Source organism: Salvelinus namaycush, chromosome 30 (genome assembly GCF_016432855.1).
Source record: "Salvelinus namaycush isolate Seneca chromosome 30, SaNama_1.0, whole genome shotgun sequence".
Lineage (NCBI taxonomy): Eukaryota > Metazoa > Chordata > Actinopteri > Salmoniformes > Salmonidae > Salvelinus > Salvelinus namaycush.
Genome location: NC_052336.1, coordinates 26,122,921 through 26,140,684, shown reverse-complemented (window position 1 = coordinate 26,140,684; position 17,764 = coordinate 26,122,921). Strand labels below are relative to the sequence as shown.

General features: G+C 41.7%; 1 protein-coding gene across 1 annotated transcript; it reads right to left on the bottom strand.

Moving 5' to 3' along the window:
- Positions 1–5,404: 5,404 nt before the first annotated feature.
- LOC120024937 (cadherin-5-like) lies at positions 5,405–17,230 on the bottom strand. Its single transcript, XM_038969311.1, has 12 exons — positions 17,119–17,230; positions 14,193–14,414; positions 13,769–14,051; positions 13,557–13,673; positions 13,231–13,398; positions 12,878–13,056; positions 12,205–12,455; positions 11,966–12,099; positions 11,709–11,818; positions 11,512–11,614; positions 10,140–10,382; positions 5,405–7,949 (listed from the first exon to the last, which is right to left on the bottom strand). The coding sequence occupies exons 2-12, from the start codon at positions 14,412–14,414 to the stop codon at positions 7,459–7,461; spliced, it is 2,301 nt and encodes a 766-aa protein (XP_038825239.1). The 5' UTR covers positions 17,119–17,230; the 3' UTR covers positions 5,405–7,458.
- Positions 17,231–17,764: the final 534 nt, after the last annotated feature.

Below are 17,764 nucleotides of genomic sequence, written 5' to 3'. Positions count from 1 at the left end.
AAACAAAGAGAGGATGTAACAAGGGAACAAAATTCCTTGGCTTGCATGACCTTCACTTTTCATTTTGCTTCAGTCCACCTCCTCCTCTTTTGAGAGATGAAATCAAATCAATTCTCATCAGGAGCCATTTGCAAGCATGTCAAATTCTGTAAGGAAGCGCTAGCCCTTAAATAAATCGAGACAGATGACACATGCATGCACATGGGATGGCTTCAGCATGTACAGTGCATTCGGAAAGTATTCAGACCCCTTGACTTTTCCACATTTTGTTGCGTTTACAACATTATTCTCAAATTGATTAAATCGTTTTTTCCCTCATCAGTCTACACACAATACCCCATAATGACACAGCGAAAACAGTTTTTTTTTTACTTTTTGCAAAAATCTGAAATAGTTTATTTACACAAGTATTCAGACCTCTTGCAATGTGACTCGAAATTGAGCTCAGGTGCATCCTGTTTCCATTGATCATCCTTGAGATGTTTCTACAACTTGATTGGAGTCCGCCTGTGGTAAATTCAATTGATTGGACATGATTTAGAAAGGCATACATCTGTCCCACAGTTGACAGTGCATGTCAGAGAAGAAACCAAGCCATGAGGTCGAAGGAATTGTCCGTAAAGCTCTGAGACAGGATTGTGTAGAAACACAGATCTGGGTAAGGGTACCAAAATAATTCTGCAGCATTGAAGGTTCACAAGAACACAGTGGCCTCCATCATTCTTAAAGAAGTTTGGAACCACCAAGACTCTTCCTAGAGCTGGACCCCCGGCCAAACTGAGAAATTGGGGGAGAAGGGCCTTGGTCAGGGATGGTCACTCTGACAGAGCTCCAGAGTTCCTCTGTGGATATGGGAGAACCTTCCAGAAGGACAACCATCTCTACAGCACTCCACCAATCAGGCCTTTATGGTAGAGTGACCAGACGGAAGCCACTCCTCAGTAAAAGCCACATGACAGCCCGCTTGAAGTTTGCCAAAAGTCACCTAAAGGACTCTCAGACAATGAGAAACAAGATTCTCTGGTCTGATGAAACCAAGGTTGAACTCTTTGGCCTGAATCCCAAGCGTCACGTCTCAAATAAACCTAGCACCATCCCTACGGTGAAGCATGGTGGTGGCAGCATCATGCTGTGGGAATGTTTTTCAGAAGCAGGGACTGGAAGACTAGTCAGGATTGAGGGAAAGAGGAACAGAGCAAAGTACAGAGATATCCTTGATGAAAAGCTGCTCCAGAGCGCTCAGGACCTCAGACTGGGGCAAAGGTTCACCTTCCAACAGGACAACGACCTTAAGTACACAGCCAAGACAACACAGGAGTGGCTTCAGGAAAAGTCTCTGAATGTTCTTGAGTGACCCAGCTAGAGCCCAAACTTGAACACGATCAAACATCTATGGAGAGACCTGAAAATAGCTGTGCAGTGACGCTCCCCATCCAACCTGACAGAGCTTGAGAGGACCTGCAGAGAAGAATGGGAGAAACTCCCCAAATAAAGGTGTGCCAAGCTTGTAGCGTCATACCCAAGAAGACTCGAGGCTGTAATTGCTGCCAAAGGTGCTTCAACAAAGTACTGAGTAAAGGGTCTGAATACTTAGGTAAATGTGATATTTTTATACATTTGCAAAAATGTTGCTTTGTCATTATGGGGCATTGTACGTAGATTTATGAGGGGGAAAAAAATGATTTAATACATTTTAGAATAAGGCTGTAATGTAACAAAATGTGGAAAAAGTCAAGGGAACCCTTAATACTTTCCAAATGCACTGTGTGTATGCACAGTCATTTCAGATCCCATTCAATCCAGCTTCACTATGTTACACCCAGCAGGAAATGTAAGATGCTGCACATGGACTGGAGATCTGCATTGATTATCTATCTTATTGAGCTCATTTGTTCAGCAAGCATGGTGCATGGTATTAATATTTGATCTCATGACATGCATATGTTAATGATGCATTTATGCTCACATTTGAATGAACCCACAGATTCTATTTGCCTAAAAACAGAGGGAGAACAATTGTATCTTTGTCAAGGTATCTCCACCAACCTCAATCCCAATAGGTGATGAAATTGGCACATTGACCACGTTCTAAAAATTAATTATTATTATTACATTGGGGCACCATTGGAGCACATTAGTATTGTGGAACTAGTTGCAACTAGCTAGATAAATAAAGGCCAAGTTTACTGATGCATGGTGATATATGCTGTGATGCGCAGACTGTGGTCAAGACCGGCTATTCCCAAACTGGGGTACGCGTAATGCCGTCGGGGGTACGCCAAATAAAAATGTGATTATCATTTTCTAACAGTCCGTTTAGATTTTCCAACGGGGCTATACATTTTGGTGTTTTTTTTCTCGCCTGAGTAGCCTCGTTTCACTGCCAAAAATAAAATGAAACCATCTCGTGTTCAGCGAAATAACGACACAATGTCAAATACAGGTAGCTTGGTCAAATAATGAACGTCCAATCACATTAACCGTTACTCTCTCGCGGGAAACCTTCACTCTTGCGCAGACATTTAGAAACTAAACATGCCAATTTGAAAAATAAGCCACAGGAGTTTATTGAGCGAGAATTAAGATGGCTTTCGAATAGTACGACATGTTTAAAAACAACATTAATAAGAAGGGGCTAGAAGCGTCTTATATGGTGAGCTACCGAGTGTCTAGGACAGGCAAGCCCCATACTATTGTGGAGGACTTAATTCTTCCTGCTGCCGCGGATATGGCTGGGACAATGCTGGGGGAAAGGCCCAAAAAACTATACAGACAATGTCTTCATCAAACAACACTGTTTCACAACACATCAGTGACATGGCAGGATATGTTTTGAAACAATTACTGCTTCGCATACAAGCCAGTGAATTCTATGCGTTACAGCTGGATGAGTCAACATACGTGGCAGGCCTGGCACAGCTCCTGGTATATGTCCATTATGTTTATGGGGGGTCAATTAGGGAAGACATCCTCTTCTGCAAACCACTGGAAACCAGGACAACAGGAGAGGATATTTTTAAAGTACTGGACAGCAGGCTTACAATGATGGCAAAAAACAACATTTGAGAGTGCGCTGACCCTGGTGCTAGAGGGGGTACGCAGCTGGAGGTTGAATGTTTTAAGGGGTACGGAACTATAAAAAGTTTGGGAACCACTGGTCTAGACAGTACAGTATGAGGGAATGGGTTATGGTCGCGTGGTCTAGCTAGTCCATTGCCCCCTGCTGGTGTTTAATGGGTAATGGGACTTCTCCAATACTCCTAGTTCCTCATCTCAGACATTAGAACTCCTTTAGTCCACTGAGGCTGAAACAATCAAGTATGGCAGCACTAGGGCTTCTTCCCTCAGGTATTTGTCTCCACATCTTCAGATCAGATGCTGGTGTCATCTCAGTTCACACCGCGTCTGTTTGATCTGTCAATCCAAAGGGCTGGGGCGCAGGTCGGGCGTATGGGCGTTGCCCCCGGGGTGTTGCTGACGTGACAACAAATTTAGAGTCGCTGATGTTGTCAGGGCCTGATATTTAATAATTGATACCCCTGTCTCGTTAATCTGACGGGAACCACAGCAGTGTCACTGTGTTTATGTTGCATGCGCTTCTAAGTGAGGAATTTGTCTTGTAGGGGTAATTAGAAGAGCGATAATTTAAGCAATCCAGCTGTCTCTTTAAAACAATGCAGACATGTACAAATGGGACTGCCATATTGGATATTTCCTCAACCATGTTTATCTATGTAGTTGTAGTGACAACGAGAAGAGGACCTGGGTTCTTTTATCCGCATTCCTCCGTAGCACACAAAAAAATAAATTAACACATTATAACTATTAAAACCATGAATATAGGGATAGACAATGTTTTTATCTCATTGTCACTGTGTGTGTGTGTGTATATCGGTGCCCTGGCTGCTTCCCCCAGTAAAAGGCTATTTCTTCCCAGCTGTTGTATTTATCTTTGTGTCTGCCAGGCAGCGACCACAGAAAGGTTGTCTGAGGTGGTGGAGCGACAGGTGGAGCGGTCAGATAGTCCGTGGGTATGAATGGGCAGGGTGGCCAGCAATAGGAATATTAGGGCATACCCTAACTAACTCTGTATTGTTGCATTCCGAAGCAGTATGGACTGAACAGAAAAAAGGGATATCCCCTGAGATTGTTTATCACATTCTCCTGGATTTTGTTATTATTGACTGTTTGAAGGCAGTTGGCGCATCATTGTTTTATGATTTAGCCATGACATCGTCACAGTATGTCTCGGGAATTAGTTTGTTTGAATTTGAGTTGTGTTTGTTTTGATACTGGATGACAAACACTGACATGATGGCAAACCAACAAGTGGTCAGGCTAAAAAAGCCACATTGTTTCTCCACTGACAATAGAGAGAGTGAATCTATTCTCGGTGAAAGCATTGGCGTTGATCTAAAATGTTACCTCTTGCATTCGTAACATTTTACTGTCTCCCAGTGTTCACTTGAGCAAACTACACCTGTCTGACAGTTATCAGATCAACACTCTGTTGAAACATATCACAGAGTGTAACTGACCCATAGCTGAGTTATAACTGAATTGTAATAGTTTTTTGTTCCAAATTGTGGCCACTTAAAACTTTCAAAATGACACACTTTCCCTCTAATTTGCCCCTTGCACTTCCTGTGCTGTGATGAAGAGATTTTTGGTCAAGGTTCCCAGTCCTCAGGCCTCTGTTCACAATGCAAATGAGGATAGTAAAGGGACACTTGGCTGCTGAACGTTGGAAAATGTGATGCAATATTTCTTCCGGTCCATGATACAAATCCCAACTGTTCTTCTATACCCTAACGAATCAAAGTATTTTCAGCAAGATAGCTTTCCCAGTATTAAAACAATGACTCATAAGGCCCAAATTCACAGCGGCACTCACCATATATCAGAGGTCCTGAGAGGCCCAACAATTTCCTGGTCAATTAAAAAAATGTGAGGACATATGAAGCTTCAGGAAGTTCCCTACTGGCTGTTTTCTTTTAGTCCCGGGAGTTTGAGGCGTGACATCACTGAGGCATTTCCCCTAGTCTCTCTGTTATCTTTGCAATCTCACACACACACACACACACCCAGTCCTCCCATATACTTTCTAGACCTCAGGGACTGTAGCTGCTGTTGGATCTGAAGACTGAGCCTCACCTAAAGATGACCCTCTCATGCAAGAATGACTTTACAATTACAAGAGGCCAATTTAGATGGCTAATAAGGCATTACGATACTGTTCTTTATTTTACAGCAAAACACAGAAACTAAACCTTAGAACGGACCATGGCTTAAAGCAAGTATCAAAGCTATATTATCCTAATGAACTCAGTTAAATTCAATTTAGCATAATATTACTCTGTTCCTTCTTGCATTTTTTTGAAACAATAAAGCTCACTTTTTGTACTTCTCATTTGAGTGCTACGTTTATTTTACACATACAAAATTGGTACTTAATAAAAAGTTGTTGTTTTACACGATACAAACCATAGAAAAGATTGTGTTCACCATCGAGAGAATGATCATAAACCAAGGCACACATTGCTCCCCTACAGAATGACCTAGCTGCATACGAAAGGAATGCATTTGAATGTTTTCTCTTCTCATTTTGGTGCCCAATACTGACAACCAATGGAGTGAATTTATACAGGCAGACTCACACATACATACAGTATCAATCAATGCACAATTACACATCAATTACACTACAAGTGTAAAAAAAACCTACATATTTTACACTTTCAGCAGACAAAGACCAGTGTCAAGTAAAATCATTTTGAAATAACGCAAAAGGAAGTGAGGCCAACATCAATATTCAGGCACATTTTCTATATACAGTGTAGACAACTATATTTCCAGTACTCACAATCTCGATAACATGAATACCGTATTGCCAAGTTACTTATTGCCATTGAAAAATAGTCCATAAGGTTTACAGATAATTATACAGAGCACCACTAACAGTAAGAGCTTGTGAAATAGAATAGATCATTAATAGCATGGAACGAAGTAGATCACGTATGTTATATAGAAAGGCCTGGAGACATAACATTACAGCACAGTTTACCAGTGGCAACTATTGTAAACCGATGTTTCACCATACTGATCTTTGGTAGATGGGCGACACAGAAATGAAATGTTGCCTGTTTTTAAAGTCATCATAGCTCTTACATTGTTCTCCATCTATTTGTCCCTCTCCAAAGGTTTTTCCCAGGCAGGAAAACAGGAAGTGAGCCACAATGTGTTGCTTTACTTTAAAAGATAACAGGACAGGAAGAGGGCTTCCTCACACACATATGTGCAGGAAGCTGATTCCAGTGTTTTGTTTGGGTAATGTGTAGGGGCGGACTATGGTGTTTGAAAAAGGATGGGAGTCCAGCTCCCCATGTATATGATCCAGACAGGGAAGTGGTAAGATGGCTTCCACACATTGTATCCATGGTTTATGAGAAGTGGTCCCAAATAGCCAAAGCTTCAGTATTCAACAAACAGTCCACATTCTAAATATAATTAAAACAGAAGAAAACATTTGCTCTCTTTTTGCTATGTCTTCAGTCAAGAAGGACAATAGCGATAATGATCAACTTGAACTTGTGTAGATTGCCCTCATTATATTAAGCTGTTTCAGCAATTGGAGCAGAAGCACTGCTGTACGTTGAAGCAGTATGTTGAAGCAGTATGTTGAAGCAGTATGTTGAAGAAGAATATTGAAGCTGTATGTTGAAGAAGTATGTTGAAGGAGTATGTTGAAGCAGTATGTTGAAGCAGTAGCTCTAGGATGAAAGGTTAAAGTAATTTAGATAACTTTGTTGTCATCCAAAGGACTATTGAGCTACTTCACATTTCCTGAGTTGGTTGTAATACTTTTGTTACAGAGGACCTCAGAGACTTGGGCTTTATCCACAACAATTGATGTGTTGATGAGTCCTGTCAAATAAACTTGGAATAGACTTTAATTCTTTCAGAGATTCTGTTATCATTGCTTCCTGCCGGGCTCCCTGGGCAATAGTAGCTGCTGATGAGAAGGGTCATTCTGTCTGAAAGACAACTCAGTACGCCACTGTGACTCACTGAAGGACCCACCTCTCACTACATAGCTACTGTTGGTTTAGTCAACCATAAAAAAAACCCACAATCAATCAAAAATGAAGGTATACAGATTTCTGTGTGTGTAATCTGATAAAAACGAATAACTAAAAATAATAATATAATAATAATAATAACAAAAGTAAAGAGAGGAAAAAGGATAAGTAAGAGGAGGAGTAACGGGGTAGAAGAAGAGGAAAAAGAACGAGAAGAAGAGAGAATTACTGAGGGTCCACACGCTTGAGTGGACCCTATCACAGTGTGCTATGATTGGACGGATTAGTGGAAGAAGTTAATCCCGATGTGCTTTTAGTCAAAGGAAGAGTTGAGAGAGCTGAGAGACGTCTTGCCTGCTGGTCTTTAGGCTCAGTGTGCTCAATACAGGGAGTCACTTCCCTCAGACCCATCTACCCCGTAGAGCTCAGCCAGGGTTCTGAAGCGAGGGCCCCAGTCGTTTAAGAAGTCATAGTCAAGGCTAGAGCCCGTGGAGGAACTATCCAGGGAACTGAGGCTACCAGCCAGGGACTCTGGCCCCTCGTAGCCGTAGATGTGCAGGGTATCGTAGGGAATCCCATCCCTGTCATGGTCAGCTTCGTCTTTCTTCACCTCGATCATCACAGCCATGTCTCCCTTGCACGCAGTTGGTGGTTTCTTCACCATGGCGTAAAGGCTGGGGCCCTGCCTCATGCTCATGCTGCTGTCATTCCGAGCTGAGGTCAGGATGGACACGTCGTAGCCGTTGGTGTCCATCTCCCCACCACCCTCCTCGTCGTATGTCACTAGCTGCTCGTGGAGCTCACTCTTACCCAGAGTGACCAGGGCGTCCTTTTGGTGACGCTTTCTCATAGCGATCAGGATCACTATGACTGGAACGAGGAAGAAAACATGTTTAATATCTATGTCACACAGTTTGGGGTTTTAATAAGTACTGGAGAAGATAGAAGCGGGAAAATATATACAGTTATAAATATATTTCATGAGGCAAATGAAATCGGGTGTGAGAAAATACTTTGTCGGATGGGTCTCCAGTATATTTCTTTGGGATTCATACCATAATGACTTCAATGTTTAATAATTAATCACCACTTCATTCTGTATCTTAACAAGACAGCTGAATAACTGATCATCTTCTCATTAGTCTTCCCATTCTTCTCATGTTTTTCCCACATATCTACTTTTGTAGAAGCCTACCGCAGCAGTGCAATTGCTCTCTGCTTCAGATATGAGCTTTTGACAAAACATCTCTGGCACATGGCTCATCTAATATGACAAATGGTTTTCTCCCAAGACAGCAGAGCAGAGAAAGTATCAAAGAGAATATTCAGCTCAATGCTTCCCGTTCCTTCCACTATTTACTTTGTTTGTCCTGCAATATCGAGTGTTATTTATCCAATCAGATACTGAGGTAAAACTCTTCAACTATGTCCCAAAAAATACACAAACAAAAGATTGAAATTAGTTGCCCATCCCCCATCATCGGAATTATTCACATTTATCGTTAATAAAATGTTGTAAATACTTCATGATCTTACCCAAGAACACCTTGAGCTGAAGTACCTTGTTTAATGACCTCTGTTGTTTATTTCTTAGACGATTGCTCTATTTTATAATATGGCTTAATAAGGGACAGTGGTGTGGTAGAATGCCAGTTAAGATAGGCGCCCCGTTAACGGGACAGTTGTAAATCGTGCAGCGCCTTGTGTCACTATCGCAGATTTTAGAAAAACAACAAATGTCGGTACATATAAGTGTCTTATATCGTCTGAAAGCTTAAATTCTTGTTAATATAACTACAGTGTCCAATTTACAGGAGCTATTACTGCAAAAAAGTGCCATGCTATTGTTTGAGGAGAGCTCCTAACAACAAAATACTTTTTTCACCGCGATAGGTTTGATAAATTCACCTCTGAAGGTGAAATGTGTACTTACATTCTGAAATTCAGCTCTGATTTATCATCCAAAGGGTCCCAGAGATAACATGAAGTGTTGTTTTGCTAGATAAAAATCATTTTTCATATCCTAAAAAGGTCCATATAGCATGCACGATCGATTTTGTATTTACACCCGTTCAATTTGCAAAGAAAGGAATCTGTAAAAATCTAACCTTAAACGTTGTTTCAACCAGTCAAATTACATTCATATTTATTCGTCAGAGAGCCTAGAACGTAACCAGACTTCACTCTATCATTAGGGGTGTAGTATATCCTATAGGACACCAAATTTGGTCAGAGAGCGATGCCTTCATGGCACGCCAATGACGCAGGCAGGTTTTCACTTAATTGACTGTAACTTTGTCAACTAAGCACCAATCGGGGTCAAACAAAGCTAGCTAGATAGCCAATGAGCTGGGCTTTACGGCAGTGTCGGGAAACCCCGTATCTGTCGCAAAATGTAGCTGCTAACCTTGTGCGACAACAAGCCTTTTCCTTTTGGACAAAAATTATAAGAATATGGAGGGTTATGAAGTTATGAAAACTGGGTGTTTTGCAAATGTTGAACTTATAATATGTCTACTAATACTGGAAAAGCTAAATCAAAGTCCAAGGATACAGATTTGACAATATTCTTGCAGAAAAATGAAATGTGAATGTGAATGTCTCCTTCACGATTTGACCAAATGTACCTGGGTGACTTCAAACTAAATGTCATGTAGTGTGCTCATACTTGAAGTTATCCGTCTGAAACTTTGCACATATACTGTTGCCATCTTGTGGACACCATCGGAATTACAACCAGAGTGATGGCTAGATGTGGGCCCTTTCTGTTGCATTTCAAAGATGGTGGAAGAAAAAAAAAAAGGTTGTTTTTTTCTTTGTATTTTCTTCTACCAGATAGATTGTGTTATATTCTCCTACATTCAATTCACATTTCCACAATCTTCAAAGTGTTTCCTTTCAAATTGTACCAAGAATATGCACATCCTTGCTTCAGGGCCTGAGCTACAGGCAATTAGATTAGGGTATGTCATTAAAGGCGGAAATTGAAAAAAAGGGGGCAAACCCTAAGCAGTTTTAAAATGGAGAGGACTGGATATAGTAGAGGAGAGATTGACTCACCCAGAATAGTCAGGATGCACAGTATAGGAATCAGGGTGTAGACACCCACACCCATTTTGAGTTGGGCTGCTTTGCACTGGGTGTGGATCCTCTTGTTGTCACACCTGCACACTTTGATAGGCAGAGAGGTGATGCTGCTCATGGGTGGCCTGCCTCCATCGCTGATCCCAATCTCTATTACATAATCCCTGGAGTCCTCCAGGCTGAAGCCTCCATGTTTCAGGACTATGTTAGATGTGTTGTCTAGGAGAGGGGGACATAAAACAATGTTAGTTATCAGAGGTTTGCCATGGTTAGATTTGGAGGACATTTTTAAACATTACATGGGTCTTCATAGATAGTGCATTGGTTCCAATGGAGGAATGCTCTTAGCTACAATTTACTTAGGTGTAGACTTTTGCATCTACATAATAAGCAGACTGTTGAATCTGAGAGTTTATGTGTAAGGGAAACCTTTCCCCACTAACAAAATCCCTAAAATCGCAGTAGGTAAGAATCCTCAAAGCAGAATAATTGAATGTGCTCCGAAACTAGATCTAGGAATTAGGCTTTTCCACATGGTTAGTCCCATGTGGATTAGATATGATTATCTCCATGAGCTTTAGGTGCCAGTACATGTGGCTAGAAATGTGGCATAATTTAAGTAGAATTACAGTATACAACCATTCAGAAATAGAAGCTATGAAGGACGTACTGCAGTGCGTACGGTACATCAAAGCTAGAGATATGGCCTTAACATGCACGTCATCACTAAAGTAAGAACAACTTCTCACTATTCTTCTGGTCTTCCGGCGCTATGACCTTCTCTCTAGTTGCACTGGGCTAATGTGCAGCCTACTCACAGTGTTCCGTGTTCCTGGCTGATCATTACATGGTGAAATGTCACATCAGTTCATTATGCAGTGCAGCCAACGAGGCAGCACAGACTGGACCAGGCCACCCCAGTGCTACGCTGAAAACGTTCCCCAGCCAGAGTGCCTCTGAGGTCGTCACTGTTGCTCTCCAAATATGTAATGAAGGGCTGCTGGTTTTAAAGAGCTTGTACGTCATGAATATTTCAGGGGCTCTCGGCGGTTTGTTGCTGTTCTCGTTTCCGCCCGACTAGATGGAGAACGCTCAGACGTCAGATTGCTTTAGAACGGAGCGCTGCCCAGGCTGATTCCTCTGCCACTGGGGAGCACGGTGCTATCCTGAGCCAATATGTGAACCAGCCATTCACCCCCACATTGTCCCTGTTATACCCACCTCACCGCCCCTCACACCAACCAACAGCTTAGCATTAGTAGAATGTGTCTGCCTGCACAGCTCAAGCTGACTTAATAAAGGTGGCACTTGTCACATGTTCATGCATAGAAATGATCAGCTCTCTCACCGTTGTTATCGATGATTGAAAAGTTGCCATTCGGCTTCACCAATGTGAAGCTGAATGAGGGAAAATTTTCGTCTTTGTCTGTCGCACTTATGGTCCCAATCACCTGTGTGAGGGGAATACATTTTAAGAAAGACTTAATGCAATTTTCAGAAAAGTTTGATGGGTTAGATGACATCTAACTCTGGAAAAAATCCTACCGTGCCAGCCATATCATTTTCACAAACGAATATCTCTTCAATGGACAGCTCTGGTTTGTTGTCATTGATATCAATGACCAGTATGTTGACGTTCACAAAAGATTCCAGTCCTGAAGAGGAGACGGGAAACATGATTTTATTATTGGGAAACACCTAAACCCTACTAGTTATTAAGATAAAAAATGTTTTGGACATGAATTACATTTCACGCAATAAACGTGTATTAATAAGATTAAAGATGATGGCTAATGTCATACCATTTGGTTCCTCCTTAGCTTTAACCTGGAACATGTGATTCGCTACAAGCTCCCGATCCAGCTTCCTCACTGTGAAAAGTTGTCCAGTTATGGGGTTGATACCAATGGGACTGTCTTTGTCCTTAATGGAATACCTGTAGAGGGGGCATTGAAACATTGTGGAAATCACCTCTCAGGAAACAGTTTGATGTTACTTCCAGCTTCAGGAGAATGTGCCAATTAGTGAACGTGTTGAATACCTTATGGCCTTGTTGGCTTTATCAGGATCTCTGGCTGAAACGACTCCAATATTATTGACCATCATTTCCTCTATCACATTAAAGTTGTAGATGCTCTTGCTGAATTCTGGCTGCTCATCAACGTCTAGCACCTGGATGGTCACCTGGGCCTTGATCACTGGATTGTCCTTATTATCCGCAGGGGACTGCAAGTTATTCTCCCTCACGTGCACACTGAACGTGTAGCTGCTCTTGGTTTCATAATCCAGTCCCTGAAAAGAAGTTAAGGAATGTTAAGGAAAAAACTCAGTACATGGACTATACATATAATCTTCAGCAAATGTGTCCCTCTCATATATGTTCCCTACATCGTTACCTATAATGTACAGGCTGTACTGATCATTTTTTCGCCCCAGAATACTTTAAGTAGTTTAATTTTCATAACTTAATAATGCCCTTCAAGGAGTTTTTCAAGGACATACATTTTCATATGTGCTTCAAAGTGTACATGGCCTTATTTCTTTAGTCTCTGCTACTGTATAGTTTAGTGTTATGCATCACTCTGTGACGCTCATATCTACGGTAGAGTTTAGGACACATTAGGAAAGCATTCAACGTGGTTGCACGATAGAGACAAATGTGGATCATTTTTTGTGATAAAAAATAAAGTAACAGTTTAGGATGAGTGAAATACCTGTTTCAGCATGAGGTTGCCATCTTTGATCTGACTGCGCTCCATCTCAAAGGTGTCTGATGGAGATTCTATGGTGAAGATTGGGTCTTTATTCTGGATCTCATCTCTGTCCTCCAGGACTATGGTGTCTATTCTCTGTCCCCGCTTCATGTCCTCTTTCACACTAAATACATAGGAACCTAGGGAAAAAGACACTCTGCATGTTAGTAAGAGAAACTTCTGAGGGACGACATTATGGAAAAATCCCTCATTTGCTGCTAGGAATTCCATAACAATCATTCATATTTAGGTTTAGCTCCTACAAGACCAATAATTGTCAATGAGCTGTCAGGGATGTTCTATTTTGCCCTTACTTTTGGTAAATGTGGCTATGTTATCATTGATGTCGCTGACTGCGATGGTGACAGAGGTGGTGGCGGTGCCCCCTTGTTTAAGTCCTCTCAGATCCTGGGCTTGAACCACAACGACATAGCTACTCTGGGTCTCACGGTCCAGGTTCTCATACTTGGTGGTGATAATCCCTGAAATGAAGACATTAATTTAGTCTTTGATTCATGACTTTGATTCAACACAACAATAAATGAATATTGGGTTATTAGGAAAGAATATTGAAAAGAGATGTAGACACTGTACAATGGACTTTACGCGGTATGAGTTCAAATGAATGAACATCTCCTACCTGTTGTGCTGTCTATATTGAAGAAGTCTCCCCCCTCTAATAATGTGTAAGCAAGTTCTCCATTTGCCGTCGTTGGATCGTCTGCATCAGTGGCAGTGACTTCTATCACTTTAGTTCCTACACAAGGAGGAAATAAAGAGAAGTGATTTAGCAAAAGCACTTTTTAATATCCGGCATAATCCTCCTTGTGTTTAGGATTTGACCTCCTGTACCTCTTTTGGATCTCTCTTTGATAGAAGCGTTGAACGATTTAGTAAACACTGGATCGTTGTCATTGATGTCGGTAACCAGGATCACAAACTCTTCCACTTTCTCCTCCACCAAGTTGTTGCTGGTATCAAGCAGCTTTGCACTTAGATGGTATATGCTTTTCACCTCTCGATCCAATCGTTCAGTGACGTAGATGTCTCCTTTTTCATCCACTTTGAAGATTGTGTTGGCACCATCTCCTTTAATGACATAGCGTGTCCTGTCACCAGCTTTAGTTGACTTTAACTACAAATAGACAAACAGAAGACAATGTTAAGATAAGACATCTTATCTATCAGATATATTGTTGCTGTATATTCTCATTCAACTCTCTGGCGTTCTACCGGAGCCTCCAAGGTACACCTACATGGTAAAACAACGACATACCTTTCCAATATAGTATTGTTTGTCGATTGGCCTTTCCTCCTCCACGTAAAGGTTGTTCCACAACCACTCTCTCTTGTGCCTGTGGAGAACTGGACTGGTTTGGAGTGCTGGCCTCTGGTCCATATGTTCAGCCATGGTTAGACCGAGGGTCACGGCCAAGGCAAAGAGACCCATCCACATATCTGGCCCAGTCATCTGCCTCCATGCAGACTGTCTCATCATCTGAAGGAAGGAAGGGAGAAGCAGAGGAATAGCAGAGAATTACATTTGGGCCATTGAGACCACTCACGCCTCAGGCAACACACCTGGCTCAAAAATAATTTGTCTTCCTTCAATTGCTTAGCTATAACTTTAGGTAAGTTTAATTAAGCTTGGCTGGCATGCCCGGTGGGTAGGTTTGGCACTTTTGGGAGTTTTCCACTAGAAAAGTAGAAAAGTGAATGGACCCTTTCTTTAAATGGATGCTTTCTTTGTGGTCAAGAGGATAGCTAAGCATTAAAGCAGTCCGTCCCAGATAATATCCTTTATCTGGATTATTCCACTCTTATTGTTGCCAGCCCTTAGCATTGGATATTAAGATGAAGTGGATTATGGTTCGTAAATGTTCCCAAATAGCTTAATATCATATTCCAAAGTCCAAAAACGACTATAATCGAATGACTTTCGTTACAACCCCATACAGCACAGATAAGAAAGTCTCTTATCTTCTCCACACTGACAATAGGCTTATCTGGGCCTTTGAGGTAATGCACTTGGCACCAGGTAAATATCTCATGACGTTTTGTTGTTCCATATCTTATTGAATCTTGTGTTCAGCTATTTATCGGAACAGTTAAATATTGTTTGTTGGGAAACCTTTACTCTGTGCTATAACGTAAAGAGTCAAACAAACTTCCCAATGTATGGTGGTCTTGTCACTCCTAATCGTATGTGTTAACTATGCGTTATTTGATGTCCTTCCTGCCACGCCCTGAAGTTTGCCCCATAAAGGAGAGAGACCTTTTTAAAACTCCAAGTACTTTAGAGATAGACATCCTCAATCGTCACTGTTTGTAGCTGTCTTCATAATCATGGATGTCCCACGCTGTCAAAAATATATATTTTTGAAATGTCTCCTTGTTCTGTTACATGAGGTCATGATGTGAAGTCTGGCCTTTAATCAAGGAGAGGAAGTGTAAACACAATGCCCTTGGGAGAATAACATTCCCATTTCTAATGAAGGGTCATCATTACGCTAATGCTACTGTGGCCTCACACCCTTCCTGCAATTCAATTTCTGCCCCCCCCCCCCGTCTTCTCCCCCCTCTCTCTTTCTCTCCCTCTCACTCAGTCTCTCTGGCTCTCTCTTTCTCTGACAATTTTCTTGAGCAGTAGCGAGAGTTAAGGAGACAACAATGGGATTTTTAAACAATGTGTTAAATGAGTTGGTGTAGGAAGGATGCTATCGGACAATGGTAAAGTATTTCATTCAGGGCCTCAGCTATACCTAGTTCAGATGGATCAAACCCATTTAAAGTTTCAAATGATGGGCCAACTTATATCCAGAATGTCAGCTTCTTGTTCCCCTCAAAGCGAGTCCATTGACCTTTCATTTGAATGCCATTCAATGATAACTGAAAGTCCATTTCTCCGTCTGTGTCATTTTAAATGCTGTCTATGCAATGTCAGATTTGATGACCATGTAGACATTTTTCAGAAGTTCTCAATAAGGCAGCTTATCTTGTAGAAAAAAAGAGGAATACGGTACTGTATTTTGAAATATGCTGTACATTATTCCGCTTGAATTCATCTTCATCTATGAATATATTGCCAACACCTGACCTAATGCACCTGCAATCTCTAATCATATACTGTACTGTAACGTTAGTCGAAAAATAAGCAAGATTTGGTACTATCAAGGCAAGCACTCAGCTTTCACATTATGTTGAATTCTGACTATCCAAGATCAACGAACAAGCAAGCCTCAATACTGTGATGATACTGTAGAATTAAGCGACGTACAATATGTGTGTGTGGGTGTGTGTGTGTTTGCCCGCTGTAGATTAAAACTGCTTTAATCACAGAGCAGCTTTCAACAATCTGTCTGCCTACTCACTCCTCTAGGAAACTGTCACGGATGAGCCGTCTCCTCAGCCCTGCTTCACCCGCACAACATCACACTGGACTCACTGGCTCTCTCTCTGGCAGCACTTGTTCTCTGAGTCTGACAGACAGTGTCTATCTATCACCTCTTCCCTGAGCTCTTTTACCACCGTTTTTTTACATGAGGTTCTCTAAAAGGATTAGTTCAGTGTCATTAGATGTTATTTGACTAGTTTAACTGCTATCCTAGTGTTTGGCTGTACGTTCGGCTTCATTGTCACCATTTCAAGCGTCAACCATTAGTCCTAGAGCAGCTGCGTCTCTATCTGTGTACAGTATCGAAAACAATTCAACGTTATTAACACGGTCACAAATCTGGTATAGGTAAACGAATACGATGCTATTTTTTTGTCTACTTTTGAAAGGAAAAGGATATCTGAGGATGAGTTTCCTTAAACTTACATCATAGAGTACAAGACTCAATATGTTGTGTAACTCGAGACGCACAGATGGTTTCAGGCTTTCTTCAGATGCATTTCTCCCTCGTGGCTATAGAGTATTAGCGTAGCACACATCAACATGGTCAATCTGGTATCAAATTGTCTCGAGGGTTCAGCCTTACACTCAGGGCTAATGTTATCAAATCAGTCGCTGTTGTCCATTGTGGTAATAGATTATATCAGTTTGAGACGCAACGAGATACACCATACTGTATCGATGTGGTATTTAAATCATACATTTTGTACGGAGCCACACAAATGATAAAATGTTATGAGTTATTCGTAACCAAACTTACAATAGAAACAAACCTATTCATACGGTATAAATGACTGGAATGACTTACCAGAGATTAATTATTTTCAGATCTCTTCCTTTTTAGCTCGTCCAATGCGTATAAGTCACAGGTAGATCCTAGGTGTAAGAGCAGTAGTATTGTTAGCTGTTGGCTGTGGACGTGTCTGATTCTCTTCTCAGAGGGTAGCACTCAGGACATCCAGGCCAGCCCAGTGGCCACAGAGATCAGCCCAGTTCCCCTGGTCACGTTTCCTGTTATAGTCCCTCTCCTCTCCTCTTGTTGGAGTCTGCTCTGTGGCCCCTGATGTGGAGAGTGACACAGAGAATCAGAGGGAAACAAACAGCAGCTCCTAATTGCAGCCTGAACAGCAGAGCCTGGGCTGAGGGGGGAGAGGGAGGCATGCGATGCGCGTATCACAGCGCCTCACGTCGCTGCTGAAGTGACTGGAGGAGGAGGTGAGAGCACCAGCCACATGTTAGGCAGGCAGACTGTGGTGCGTGGAAGGGGCAGAGCGACGTGAGAAGCATTACATTTCTTCTCTCGCCTCCATGATAAAAACACAAAAAGAAGGAGAGAAAGCGACGAGATTCAATATTCGTACCTATGGGACAAAGATTATGATGAGCGCGTTACAGACGTTAATCCCATGAGATTTCCCACATGGTGGTATTACATTTTTGCAGGGCTACGGCGG

What these genes read in the sequence shown, in the direction of transcription:
- LOC120024937 (XM_038969311.1), bottom strand. Translation starts at nt 14,414, where the DNA reads ATGATGAGACAGTCTGCATGGAGGCAGATGACTGGGCCAGATATGTGG. An exon ending in AACAATACTATATTGGAAAG is followed by an intron (nt 14,052 to 14,192) that starts GTATGTCGTTGT and finishes GTCTATTTGTAG; the next exon opens with TTAAAGTCAACTAAAGCTGG. An exon ending in AGCTAAGGAGGAACCAAATG is followed by an intron (nt 11,819 to 11,965) that starts GTATGACATTAG and finishes TCTCCTCTTCAG; the next exon opens with GACTGGAATCTTTTGTGAAC.